The 14260-nt window shown below is 34.0% G+C and overlaps 1 protein-coding gene across 7 annotated transcripts in view; it reads left to right on the plus strand.

Moving 5' to 3' along the window:
• The window catches only part of LOC106620711 (organic cation transporter protein), an 84763-nt gene that overhangs the window by 68085 nt on the left and 2418 nt on the right, over nucleotides 1–14260 (plus strand). For all 7 annotated transcript variants that reach the window (XM_070108489.1, XM_070108484.1, XM_070108495.1 and 4 more), the window contains 6 exons: nucleotides 2549–3051; nucleotides 3657–3806; nucleotides 4158–4506; nucleotides 7251–7518; nucleotides 10044–10341; nucleotides 13983–14163. In XM_070108489.1, the coding sequence (XP_069964590.1) occupies nucleotides 2549–3051; nucleotides 3657–3806; nucleotides 4158–4506; nucleotides 7251–7518; nucleotides 10044–10341; nucleotides 13983–14163 (1749 nt within the window). The remainder of the gene's footprint in view (nucleotides 1–2548; nucleotides 3052–3656; nucleotides 3807–4157; nucleotides 4507–7250; nucleotides 7519–10043; nucleotides 10342–13982; nucleotides 14164–14260) is intronic.

Consider the following 14260-nt stretch of genomic DNA (forward strand, 5'->3'; position numbering starts at 1 on the left):
AAAAATTCTGAAAAATATTAACAACACATCGCATTAAAATTTTCGCCACAAACTCCCCAAAGTATTTTGTGTAGCACTTTTGGTTACTTTTATTATTTTTAAGGCTAAGTAGCATATTTTTATCGCCTATGTTATTGCAAAAGCACTTAAGCGGGATATGGCTATGCCTAAACGATTTACAAAACTAAGAAGATCGAGATAATCCATTACACAAATACCACGTTTAAGGAAACCGAAAGTACTAATGATCCATCTAAACTCTTTTTATTTCGTATATTGCTCAATTATTTTCGAACTTCGTAGTTTTTGACAGTGATAATATGTCATTGGCTTCGAATTCTTTTGTGAGCTACTTTTGTCCTTTTTGGTCCATCATGAAACACCAAAAGAGTCTAATATTCATCATATCATTTATAAGTATATAAAACTGCATTTTAATGCTTTTAAACTAGCTTCCATCGGAGGAGAGTGCAAAGAAGTTAAGAATTAATATCTGCCTTCGATTACGCACCTTTTTAATAGCTATAATTCATTGGATTTCATTGTCAGTGGGTATGTCGATACTTGATTAACGTATTTTAGGCACTCACTATTATATGTGCTTGTCTTTCTAATTTGTACCAGTTGTTCGTTTGATTCACAATTTTCAAAGGTTTGAAGAATCGAAGGCAAACTCAACAAAATCTAAGCATGCGAAAAAAAAATCAAAATGTGATGTGATGACCCAAGCACCAAAATCAAGCTTGAAGCGTGCTCAGAATAGACCAAAAATATATTTCGACATCCATATATTGGACATAAAGCATGAAATATTTTTATTTGAAGTGTTCGTAGGAAAATTAATTTCATATTTTGTTATACTAACATCTAAAGGCCTTGGTACGTCGTCAGACGTCCACCTTAGCTACCTATCTATACTAGTATCTGAACCAATTATGATTTTCAATCGTTGCCTCCAATAACATCAAACATTTATATATAATACCTTCGTCTATAGTAGAATTAAAGCTGTAGGGGGTTAGGCAATACGTTGTACATATGTACATACCTTATGTTAACATTTAAGTGCCACCCTTCTTTATATATACAATCTTTTTACTGCCTATATGTACTTATTGACACTCACATACAACTAAAATTACAACATGTAGAGAAAAGTTCAAACGAGCGTGTACAAGTTTAACCAATTCGTTTACATAAGTCAAGAAGGCATTGAACGTACGCAAAGCACACACATTCATAGGTATTTGTACATAAAAATTGCCAATTCAATGGTAAAAATCACCTATGGCCATCTTATTTCGAAAGCAGATCCGAAAGTATTTGTATGTATCACCCAGAAATGCCTTGAAGCAACAAACAATTTAACAAAAACAAACAAGAAATAAATAAATAAAGCAATAAATCAGCAACAAAAAGTCCTGCTACTGAATGTGGTCAAAGGCAAATCACAACAAACATATGTACGAAAATTCGTAGAATAGTAGGAAAGAAGAATTGTAGAGGGGTCAAAGGCCAATTTTAGTTCAGTGACTGCTTGTAAAATTTGGCCTTACTAATGCGATTCAGTTTACTCTTAAGCGTAGCGCAATCATTTAAAAAAAGCAACAACAACAACATGAAATCAGGAAAGATAAAAAAAATAATGCATGAAAAATTTATAAATGAAATCATTGGAATGCTTAATTAATTAGAAAAGGAAGAAAACAAAAAAGTTCGTCAAATAACTAAAGCACATGCCATTGGTATATCCCATTGGTTGCCACCTTGAACTTCCGTACTTTCCACTAACAAAAAAACACAAAAAAGACGATGCTTAAACCTTTTTCTTTTCTTTTAAAGACTACTTTTTGCTAGAATTTATTTAAGTCTTTAGAGACCAAATGTTTGAGTCAACTGTGATCTAACGGTGTTTTTTAGACCGTGGTTTTCAATGAGACAATACTTTTTTCGGAGTTGGTCTTTTTTGCCAGCTGTTGCTTGACTCAGTTCTGATTTGCCATTTCATAGTGAATAGACTTTCTCCGGAACAACGCTTGCAAATCGTGCAAATCTTAGCTCGCATCGCGCGCTGCGTCCAATATACCCATAGCTGAAGTTATCGGTCAATCAAAATAAATCCTACTGAAATTAAGTTTAATCATTCCTCCTATCAGTTTGAACTGGTGCTAAACATTGAATAAAATCGGTTCAATAATTAACTTAGCCACCATATACGTAATGTTGACTTTGTACCGTATGGTTAGTATGTATGATATCTTGAAACAATTAACTGTACGTATTATCACTGGACAATTATCTATCTAATAGAGTATGTAAAGTTTGGATACTACCGAACTTAACCCTTTCTTACCAATTCACTATTATTTAAAATAAATCGTAAAGATACTTTCGTTTATTCAAATATTATATTTCAATATCCGAATTTTGTATTTAAGTTTCCGATAGTTTGAATACCATTAGCTCTATACTGACAGATTAGATTCCTATTCTAAATTTAACTATATAACTATCTCATCTTTATAATTCGTTCGCATTCTAATTGCAGCAACACCATTTGGTAATCAACAAAACCGTAAAAAACCGTCCCCAACGCTTACACACACAGCTAATGACTGTAAATTAACACCAGCAATAACAACTGTGACGTTACAAGCGCAAACGTCACCACAACAATATCAACAACAACCGCTGCACAAATCACACAAACAAATGACGGCAAAACGTAAAAATTCTAATTCCAATGAGATCAACAACACAGCAACGAGCGAAGCGCCACCTGCCAATACAACGACGAACACGACGGCAACAGTGACAAACGCTAGAGCAAACAGCGGCACGATCACCGCCAATAATGGCCCCTCACCGCTAGCAACAGCGCCAACCACGCGACGGGAACCACACATAAGCACGAGCAGCAATGGTGAGGATGAGACCGATGTCATTGGCGATTTGGTAGGGCATTTCGGCAAGTGGCAATGTCTGATGACAATGCTTTTGTCGCTGTTTCAGGTGCCCAATACATTTCACATATCGTCGTCCGTTTATCAGGTGAGTTAGCAAGTGTTGATATAGTGAGCGCAAAGTTTGATGAGTGGCGTAGCTGAGTGGGTTTTGAGTGAAAATTTTAATTATATGCTAATTTTTTTGACTTTTTATACCCTGAATGGGTAACACCCAGAATGAAATGTCGGAGACTATATAAAATATTTATAAGAAGTGATCATCGTCATCAGCTAAGTCGATTTAGCCATACCTGTCTGTTTGTATATAGGCGAACTAATCCTTCAAATTTAAGATATCGATCTGAAATTTTGCACACGTCCTTTTCTTCCAAAAATCGCCAATCCTGAACCATTATAGCATATAGCTGGCAGACAAACTGATTGGTCAAAATCAAGCCCTTGTATAGATAATTTTTTCTTTGACAAAATCTCTTCACGAACTTCGGCAATGATTATTTTTGAAGACAGCGCAACAATCTCTGAATAAATTGTTCAGATCGGAGCACTATAGCATACAGCTGCCACACAAACAGCTGGGTCATAATCATGATACAGCTATTTTTATACACTTTTCTGTTATAAAAAATTCACATGTGAAGGGTATTACATATATGCTTTCTCAACAATTTTCCCACAAATGTTTCGCTGCAGGCGATCAACAAAAACTTCTGGTGCAGCCGACCGCCGCATTTGCAAAACTTGCCGGTAGATGTGTGGCGCAATCTAAGCGATTCGCAGGACAATTGCTTTCAGGCGAAGACTGACTGGAGTCAAGTGGGCAACGACAGCTTGCAGCTGCAGGTAAATATTAAAACAACAACACCGAAAACACAGCACAACGTACACGGCTGCCACAAGACGAGAGCATTAGCTGCAAATTGCCAAAATTGCCGCAGCCATACTTTGCCATATGACCCCCATTCATGCCACTGTAGGCACCTTGTGCATGTGCGTGTCTTCTGCTTTTGTTGCATTCTAGACGCGTAGCCCAGCCGAGCGTGAAATTTCTACAAATTCGACAATTTAATCCCTACTCTTCCTCTCGCTCTCTCTCTTTTTCAATTTCTGTCCGCTGTCATCAACCTAACTGCGCACTGTTGCATGCCATGTGACCACATTTATATCCAACACCCTCGCATCCACATACACTAGCCAGCATTGCAACAACTGATACGCCAACAACAGCAATCACAAGACAGTTTACCACACGACGCTTCGGCGGTGTCGGCATTTCAAAATTATCTACTTTCACCACTGGCAGTGGTGCAGAATGACACACGCATACCCTGTACCGCTTGGGAATACGATGCCAATGATAATTTGGGCAACACATGGACTTCACAGTGGGATTTGGTCTGCGACAAGGAGTACATTAAGAATGTGGCGGAGATGTTCTTTCTGTTGGGTGTGGCAACAGGTGGTATACTGTCGGGCTATTTGTCGGATAAATTCGGCCGCAAGAAGATGCTCTTCGTATCTGCTGTGCTGCAGACGATATTCGGTAAGTGTGTGCCAACAAAAGGCAACAAATATTTATATTAAAATGCCTTAACAGGAATAATGTAGACAAATTTCATTAAAAGGGAATTCGAAGACTTGCAAAAAAAAGCTTAATTTATGAGTCCAATAGTCAGTCCAGGAAAATTCTTTTAAAAAAAATAGTTCTAGTAAAAGCTTAGTAGCCGCTTAAAGCTTTCTTAAAATAGCAAATATATAAATAGAGAAATTATTTTAGAAATTCGAACTAAAGATCTCTTTTCTTTGTTGCAAAAATTTGCTTTTTTCCTGTTTTAGCTATAGCTAGCCGTTAGCTTAGATTATGAACCCATAGCTCGCACATTTTAAGTGGTTGAATGCCATTTTCAGAGAGTAAAAAACAAGAGAAGGTACAGTTAAATTGAACCTGCTGACTGCCTGTTAATGAAGCAATGGTTGTATTTGTTCCAGGTACTACCTAAGTCGGTTGAAAACCACGGCTTCTAATCCTAATACTACACACCTGAAACTATAACATTTTCATTAGCTGCAAACCAGATCACCGTCAATCTGTAAAGCTTAAAAATTGTTAGCGGACATAGAACTAGCTGACATAGGATTCTATACATTCCTCGTCCTTCGTAACATTAAAAGTACTGGCAAAATTACAAGAACATAGAAAGAAATACCTCCATGTGTGGAACTTGCATCCTTTCTCTTTCTGCCGGGAAACATCTAGGTTGCCTATAATCCTTCAAATACCCTGAACGTGCAATCGTTGACACAGGGCTCGTATCTAAGTTTAGTCTTGATACTGCAACTATCTTATCTCACTATTTTTCTCGCAACACAGAAGAAGATTGGAACTAGTAATTTCTCATGTGAAAACCGATAGAAGAACGTGAATGTACGGAGATTTTCATAAAAGAGAATATGCTTTAAATTTCAGAGAGTTTTTTTTTACACAAACATGCCAAGGTTTTACTTGAACCCTGCTGCCATTTGTGCACTTTCATTCATGCATAGACAACAGCAAATACTCGTATGCACTTGTATGCATTGCTGCAGCCACTTGAAGTCATTGGTTCGATAATTGCTAACGCCTTTTGTTGATGGTGTCCAAACACCGGCAACAGTTGCCAACTCAATCAACACAATCAAAAGTGAATGCAGCATGCAGTATGTATGTGTTTGTAATGTACACATACACGCATACACCCGCTTGAGTTAATGGCTTATTTGATTGGCAGTCTTGTTAGAGTGGCTGCATTGAATGTCAAGTTCAGTGTCAATTCCTACCAGTTGTAGCCACAATCAATAGCCATTGTTGAGGTGTTTAGCATTGTAGTTGTTGTCTTTACAAACACTTGTTCATTGTTGCATTACATTTGTGATTTTAGGTGCTAAGCTGACATTGGACAGTGGTAAATGTCAAAGTCAAGTTTACAATGTTGAAATTTAATAGCAAGCACAAGATAATATACACAATGGGGAAGGATTTTCAGATTGATTTTTCATTTCAAACAAAGCAACGCTTACCCATGAATATATTCAAATAGTTTGGAAGTTCTATGCAACACCCATGTTGCTTTCGATTTTTTTTACCGAATTCCGAACCCCCGATCGATCTGAAATTTTGCACAATTTCTTGTCTCACCAAGAAGCTGCTCATTTGTCGGAACAGTCGATATCGGACAAGGATAACATATAGCTGCCATACAAACTGAACGATCTCAATAAAGTGCTTCTATGGAAAGCTTTCTCATATGTCGAGATATCTTGAAGAAATTTGGCATGGAATATTGTCTAAAACAATGGTGCATGCTCCGAAGAAATGGTTCAGATCGGATCACAATATCATAAGCTACCACACAAACTTAACAATCGGAATCAAATTCTTTTGAGTAATCTTTTGTACTTGTGAAGGGTGTGATAGCTTTGATGCAACTTAAGTTAATGTTTTTTCTTGTTTTATTTAAAAAAATATATCTCTCTTTATAGATGACACCCTACAGGTTAAACTCGTTCCGAATGCAGAACTTGAAGAGTGTATGTATGTATCCCATTTTCTGTAGGGAGCTTCCGTCTCAGAAACCAAGGGACATACAAAAAGGTACACTGTAACTAGTAGTTAGACCATCAACTTGATCTCAATTCGCTTCAAGATGTCTTTTCGAAAACATATGTTTGTTAAAGACGGACGGACCTAATTGCAAATGTCATATAAAAAATGCATCATAATATCGGTAATAAACCAAAAAGGCTTCAAAAAGCTTATAGTTGAAAGTATGCATTTTTAGAAATATTGGAGCATAGGGAGAGAGAGATAAACGAATAACTACGAAATGGGTTCAAAGTTGAAGAGGTTAAGAAAGCTTAGAGTGAAAATTAGTTTTTAAGGAGGTTTGCCAACTTTTGACCACGGTTTACGGTAAAATTACTTCAAACCCAAAATATTCCTAGAAGAAAATACCCTAAGAAAAAATATATCACTCATGAATTAAGAATGGATTAGATATCTATTAAACAAGTAATCCAAAATTAACCACAGGGTGTTTTCGTAATAACCCGCTCATTTGCTTATTTTGACCATATTTGTAGAAACCGTTTTAAAAATAAATATAAATAAAAAATTATGTTTTTTTATTTTGAATTTTGACTTTTCCGAACTTGACTTTTTTTGTAATTTTTCATTAATTTAACAAAAAGTATATTTCATAGCGATTATAAACAATAAACATAACACAATCCTCACTCTTTTTCCAATAGGCTTGGTGCTCTACTTCCCAAAATCTTTAGAAATGTTTCTGCTACTTCGCGCCCTACTAGGCTTAGTCTCCGTGTCCGTCACATATGCGGGTCTCATTTTGGCCATTGAGTATGTTGATGGCAAATGGCGTACCATAGCCGGCATGTACAATTTATTTCCACTGCCAATATCGTACATGTTAATCGCTGGCATCGCCTATCTGACGCAGGACTATCAGCGGTTACAACTGTGCATCGGCCTACCGGGAATATTTCTTTGCTTTCTATGGTGAGTATCATCTTAACGGTATTGAAAAAAAAAAAACAAGTAAGAAAAGGCTAAATTCGGGTGTAACCGAACATTTTATACTCTCTCTCTAAGCAGGGAAAACACCTTCAGGTGTTAGGAGAAATTTATATTAAAAAATGTTGCGAACCAATTCAACATTGATTATTCGATGAAGTTGTAGATGGATTACAATAAAATTTGTTATTTTATTAAGTTATATTATAGGTCATAGACTCACTTAGTTTTATTACTATATTTTATAGTATTATTATATTTATATCTGCAAATGAAGAAGCTAAAATTTAATATAATGAGTTGATGTGAAAACGTCAACCAGAGTGACGCAATTCTAGGGATATAAGGTTTGGACCAATTTCATTTATATTCCGACACATTTTTTAAGAAAACTTGTTAATTTAATTTTTAAAGTATCACACATTTTGTCAGGTGGAAATTCGGAATTTATTATACAGGTTATATTGGGGGTGGGTAGGTAAAGCGTAGAGAAAGGGATTCGCTAATTGTGTTAATTTTGAAATTGCTGAGGTCTACTTGATATCATATTTTCAATCAATTTTATAAATATATAACTGACATATTGAATGACATGTTCGGCATAAGAATAAATAAAATAAATTCCATATATGTAGTATTTATGTGTATGAGTTGGGGTAATTCGTATACTAATTTCCCTGATTTCAAATAATCTCGTCACCCCGATCATTTATATATACATAACGATATATCTATCTCGATTAGATTTAAGTGATAGAAACAACCGTTAGGTGAACAAAACTATTATGCTCTGTAGCAACATGTTGCAAGAGTGTAAAAGCTTAATGGAAACTGACAGTTTGATTTTGTTTGAAACAATTAAACACTCGGGAAGTTTAAATTTGCTAGTCAAAATATGTTTAGATTCACATGAAAGCATTTGTATGTTTGTAGTATCAACTGATTTTCCTCACGTAGACGTGTGATTTTTATTACTTTTTATTTATGCTTCAAGTGTGGGCGTCGATCGAATTAATATATATTTTTTTTTCATTTCTTATCGTTAAACTGCGCATCTATGAAAACAGACTGCGATAAAAACAATAACAAAAGAAACTAAATAGTTCGAAAAATCTCATCTGCTGTCTTTGCAAATTGAAAGTGAAATTATTGGTGTGATATTGGAAAATTTATTGAAGCGTTAATTTTTTCTTGTTCAGTTTTAAATTGGTCAATCAAATTTTGTATGTGTAATATCATTAAAATGCCTATGAGAATATATTATTTTTAAATTTAATAAAAAAAATCATAAATTGTTCATAAAAAAATTCTAATGTAATAAAATAAATTTACACCTGAACTCTGAGAAGATTATAGACACACAAGATTCCGACAGCTGTCGCCTGAGTAAAATGGTCCGCTTTGGCTTAAATCTGTGATATATATTCACCAAAGATAGCTGAATGCAGCTGCTAAATATTATTCCCCTAGCTGGGGATAGAATAGATTTTTACTAAAATTAATACAATTAGTCCGATATTTTTGATCCCATAGTATATATAATGTATATATATATATATTCATAAGAGTTATCTGTATGTTGCGATAGCGTTAAATCAAGAGGTCGATACTAATAGGTATCTCACTTAGACAGCTTAGAACGCCGGTCCGCTTCTATATAATAGATCATAAGACCTTGACAAAGCGCTTTGAGCCGATGACAAATTTATAATATCTCCCGGTCCATATCCCTTAATTTGTGTAGAAGATATGGTCTTGGTTTATAATTGAGGAATAAATTCTCAATGCCGATCAAGCGCAACTCCTGAACAACGAATTTAACCGAAGTAAACTCACTTGGTTGAACTGAATGTTCGAAATAATTTGAAGCGAAGATACTCATATAGACCATAAATAGTCAAATTTGTCAATGATTTTTGACGATCAGTTGCGATCCAGCAACCGGTTATGTCACAGATGCTATGGCTGATGTTTTCACAATTCGGCTAGATCTAGTATTATATTGGACAATGATGAAGATTTAGATACCACAGATTACACTGTCTCCTGGTATAATATTATATCATTGTTACTTTTAAGGAGAGATCCTCAATCGAATTTATCTACAAAATAGTAAAAAAAAAAAAGCACAACAGCAGATTCTTTAAGATGATGACATATACTCGATCGATAATTACAAACTCTATATGTGAGGTTAGCAAAGACATTAACCAAGCTCGCAATCTCTCTAGAAATACAATTTTGTGGGCGTGGCAATGCTTCAAATACGTCCAGCTGTAGAAGCTTTTATATTAACTTTACCAGTAGGTAGATGTGCTAAAAGATAGAAAGACATATCCAAAAATCGTCTCGTTTTTCACAAAAACATATTATTTGTGACTGCATTAAACTAAATAATAATATTTTTAAAAAATAATACAATAAAATTAAATTTATCAGCACGAAATTTCATAACAAAAACCATCGAAAAATCAAAGTGATTTACTCTACATATTTCATTATCATTGCAGGTTCGTCGTGCCCGAATCTCCACGCTGGCTTTTGGTCAAAGGACGCATTGCCGATGTGAAGAGTATAGTCGAGCGTGCCGCTAAATTCAATGGCCGGCAATTACCACCAGACTATGAGTCCATGTTGAAACCACCACCGCAAGAAGACTCATCACAAAATTGCATCAGCCTCTTCAATTCGGGATATCTGCGCTGTGTGACAATTTGCTTTCTTTGCATTTGGTTTACCATGAATCTGGTTTACTATGGCCTCATACTGAATATGAGTTCGTTTGGCGGAAATGTTTATTTGAATTCGGTGAGTTGATAAATGTAATATTACAACAAATTAATTAAATTTATTATTTTTAGTTAAGGTAAATAGTAGTAGTAGAAATATTCGAATGCAAACAAAAAATATTTATTGATTCTGCTTTACTGGAATATGTTAGATAATGACAAAGCTTTATATTAATAACTTTTGGAAAATTGGGTGTAATCAAATATAGAGATGAATACATAAACTATAAAAGCTTTGATAGTTTGGTAAAAAATTACACTTATCGAAAACAAATTCTTAAGTGATTCTACTAAAGTTTTCAAAATAATATATTCTTCAAATAAAATATATTCGAATGTTAATTCAAAAATAACATATTTTATAGGCTTGAGAAGAAAACATATTTTATAGGCTTGAGAATATATAATATTTATATGCGGTTAGATACCAGAATATAAAGGGTGGAGCGATACGTCGTATAAGCAGCCTGCAATCGTTTTTCTTTCTCAAAGCGATGTCGAAAATAAAAAGTAAATAAAAAGAAGACAAAATTAAGTAATTATACTTCAAGCTAGACGTGTTGGTAAACAAACTCAGTTCCAGCACTTGTGAAAAGCATTTTACCAGGCAATCGCATTAAATCAAAGCAAACACCTATGAATATATAAAATAACCAGTGTTAGCAACTTACATGCACATAACTAATTCATTTCACTTATTTCATTTGCTCATAATAAAGATGTGTATGTGTTCGAGTGTGAAAAACTCATTTCCTCCGGCTGACGGTACATGAGCTGACTAATTGAAATCTTGTGAAGCTGCATTCGTAGACATAAAAAACCTATTAAAAATCTAATTCACAAGCATGTGCAGCTAATGTGCTTTAAGCTTTTTCTCTTGTGTTAACTGTCAAGCAAACTGCAATAGTTGCACTTTTTTGCAAATTTTAATTGAATTCAATGAAAATGGCATAAACACCAAGGTGAGCAGTTCGAAACATAATTTGAGTAGGTTAATATGGATATGAACGCGGTCTTAAAAGTCTGCTACATATTCTCAATTTTCGTGCATAAATATTTAATTGTGGCTAATATAAATGATAAACAATACAGTCAGATGTTTGTACGAACAGCAACCATTTTTTTTGAATTACATCTAGAATTTAAATTAAAATTACATCTAGAGATAAACGAAGAGATTTTAAAGAATTAAAATTATTCATATCAAAATGCTTCTAATATTGCCACTAATTTTAAAAACATTTATCCATACCTCGCACTAAACTAATAAAAGTGTCTGTGCTTTCGGATAGAATTATCCATTTACAAATTAAATTCTATAAATAACTGTTTACCTTTAATAAATTTTTTATTATTATGAAACTAAGATTTCCTTCAAAGAAGCTTATTTGTTGAATATCGTCTAGATTTCGTTTTAAAAAAATAATAAGGAATTTATTATACAATATTATTATTCGGTTAACAAAATTACTAAAATTGACAATAATAATTCAGATCATATTAAAATAGCTTTTTTTCAACATTTTCATCCATAAAATCCGCTTGCGACAACAGAAATACACTTTTTTTCTGAAACATTCTAACCTCAAAAATTCTATTTATTTATTAAATTGAGTTCATGAACTATCACCTCAGCTATGAGAAAACTTACTGACTTAATGCTTAGTGCACTGGGGTGGTTCTTATGAAATCGATTAAGTAATTTTTTTCTGTGTCAACCTTTTGATGATAACCTAAGAGATGTCACATACGTATAAGTTTTGATTCTGATCAAACGACTAAGCTAGGCTATGTGAAAGGTATGGAGTAAAAAAGAAAAAACATATGACTTTTATGTTATTATTTATATGTCACTATTTTGACAATAGACTGATTTAAATTTTGAAAATTCGTGAAGGAAATAATAATAGTTCATGACTCTCTATTGAAAAGTCTGAACGTTTTAAGCTTTTAATTAATTAATTGATTAGGACCATAACTGATTTTAAATAATTTTAAGTACATTAGTATCGCCGTAGGGGTTGATATTTCTAAAATATTTTTTATTTAACTACATTTAAGAGCCACCCTCTTGAATATAAAAAGTCACTTCTATGATTATTGGGCTAAAACATTCACATACAGCTCACCATATATCTTTAACACGGAGACTTTTTTACAAACATTTCGTTTACTGCTAAAATCTATACTGTTTTGATGTCTATGTATAGCTTAACTGTAACCTCGTGAATCAAAATAATATTGTGAACTGATTCACCACTTTGGTTCTTAATACAATCATGACCTCTCTCTCTGTTTTACTCTGTTTTAAAATTTGTATAAATGTTTGCGATACCCGCGATACCTAAACAGTTGACTATCCCTCTAGAAACAGAGCACTAAGCTGCTGTATTTTAATAATGGTACTGTTGTAATACTTTGAAGTTTTTTTACCATCAAAAAATATATTAAGTTTGCCACAAAGTTTGTAACACTTAAAAGGAAACGTCAGAAATTCTATAAAGTACATATTTCATTTATACATGATCAGCGTGACTGGCTGAGTCAATTTGCATGAGCTTTTTTAAGGCAATGGTGTCACTATAGCATATAACTGCCATTGCCATACAAACTGAACTATCGGTATCAAGTGCTTGTATGGAAAACTTTTTCATTTGATGAAATATCTACACAAAATTTGGCATGGGTTATTGCCAAAAATATGGTGCAATGACCGAAGAAATTGTTCAGATCGGACCACTTTAGCTGCCATACAAACTTTCCGATGCAAGCTTCTATAAAATATTTTTTGTATTTGTGAAGTGTATTATAGCTTCGGTGCAACCTAAATTCGCATAAATTATTGTCCAAGGCAACGCAATAATCTCCGAACAAATTGTTTAGATCAGACCACTATAGCAAACAGCTGCCATTCAAACTGATCGTTCAATATTTAGATAAAGATCATTATATACACATTTATGCTGGTCACCGACGTTTCCTTCTTGATGTTACAAACTTCTTGGCAAAGTTAATATATGCTTACATATTTTATTAAAATAAATATACCAGGTACTAAAGTTTATCACCCTCCATCAAGTTATCTAGTTTTTTATTAATGTAAAGTAATCGTGCTAAACATTACTTATTTTAACAGAAATGTCTCTTTAGCAACTCAAATTTAATTTGAAAAATGAATTAATAATGAAATTTCAAGCTGATTTATATATCCATGCTTCACTGTACTTTGTATCAACAGTTCGATGTGATCGAAATTAACAGATCATTAAGCTTTTAAACATGCGTTTCCCTGATCTTGTCTGTCTACGAGAACATTGCTTGCTGGCGCTAAGCCAAATTTCTTTAGTAAGGCATAGACATATGTAGCTACAGAAGTGTCACTGACTGGCAACACAATGTTGTAATATATGAACGCCAAACGCTCGTAAACGCTACTTCGGCATATTAACCAAAAATATATGTGACAAACATATTTACTTTAGGCCATAAGTTCGTCCCATGTATGTTTACATACGTTAATATTAATGTTTTTGTATAATTATCGATAAATATGAAGAAAACAAAAAATAAATCAATACGATATGGCGATCAATCATAGCTTTTTTCTCGTTCTCTTTTCATTACAAAAAATATCAACAACAATACAACACACAACCATAGGCTTTAGCTGGCCTAGTCGAAATCCCCGCCATCGCCATCGCCATGTACATCATCACAAAGGTTGGCAAAAAGTGGCTCTTCTGCGCCACATTCTTCTGCACAAGCATCGCCTGCTGTTGCGCGGCTATTACAGAGGGCAATGATGACCAACTCTGGCTGAAGATTACATTCCTCATGATTGGTGAGTTGTCGCTGTGATTTTGCATGCCCCAGCATATGCCCATCAAAATGTTTGTATTGTATATATGGTTCATATGTGTGAGTGTGTGTGCGCATAA

The sequence above is a fragment of the Bactrocera oleae genome, chromosome 2, assembly GCF_042242935.1.
Source record: "Bactrocera oleae isolate idBacOlea1 chromosome 2, idBacOlea1, whole genome shotgun sequence".
In the NCBI taxonomy this organism is placed as follows: Eukaryota; Metazoa; Arthropoda; class Insecta; order Diptera; family Tephritidae; genus Bactrocera; species Bactrocera oleae.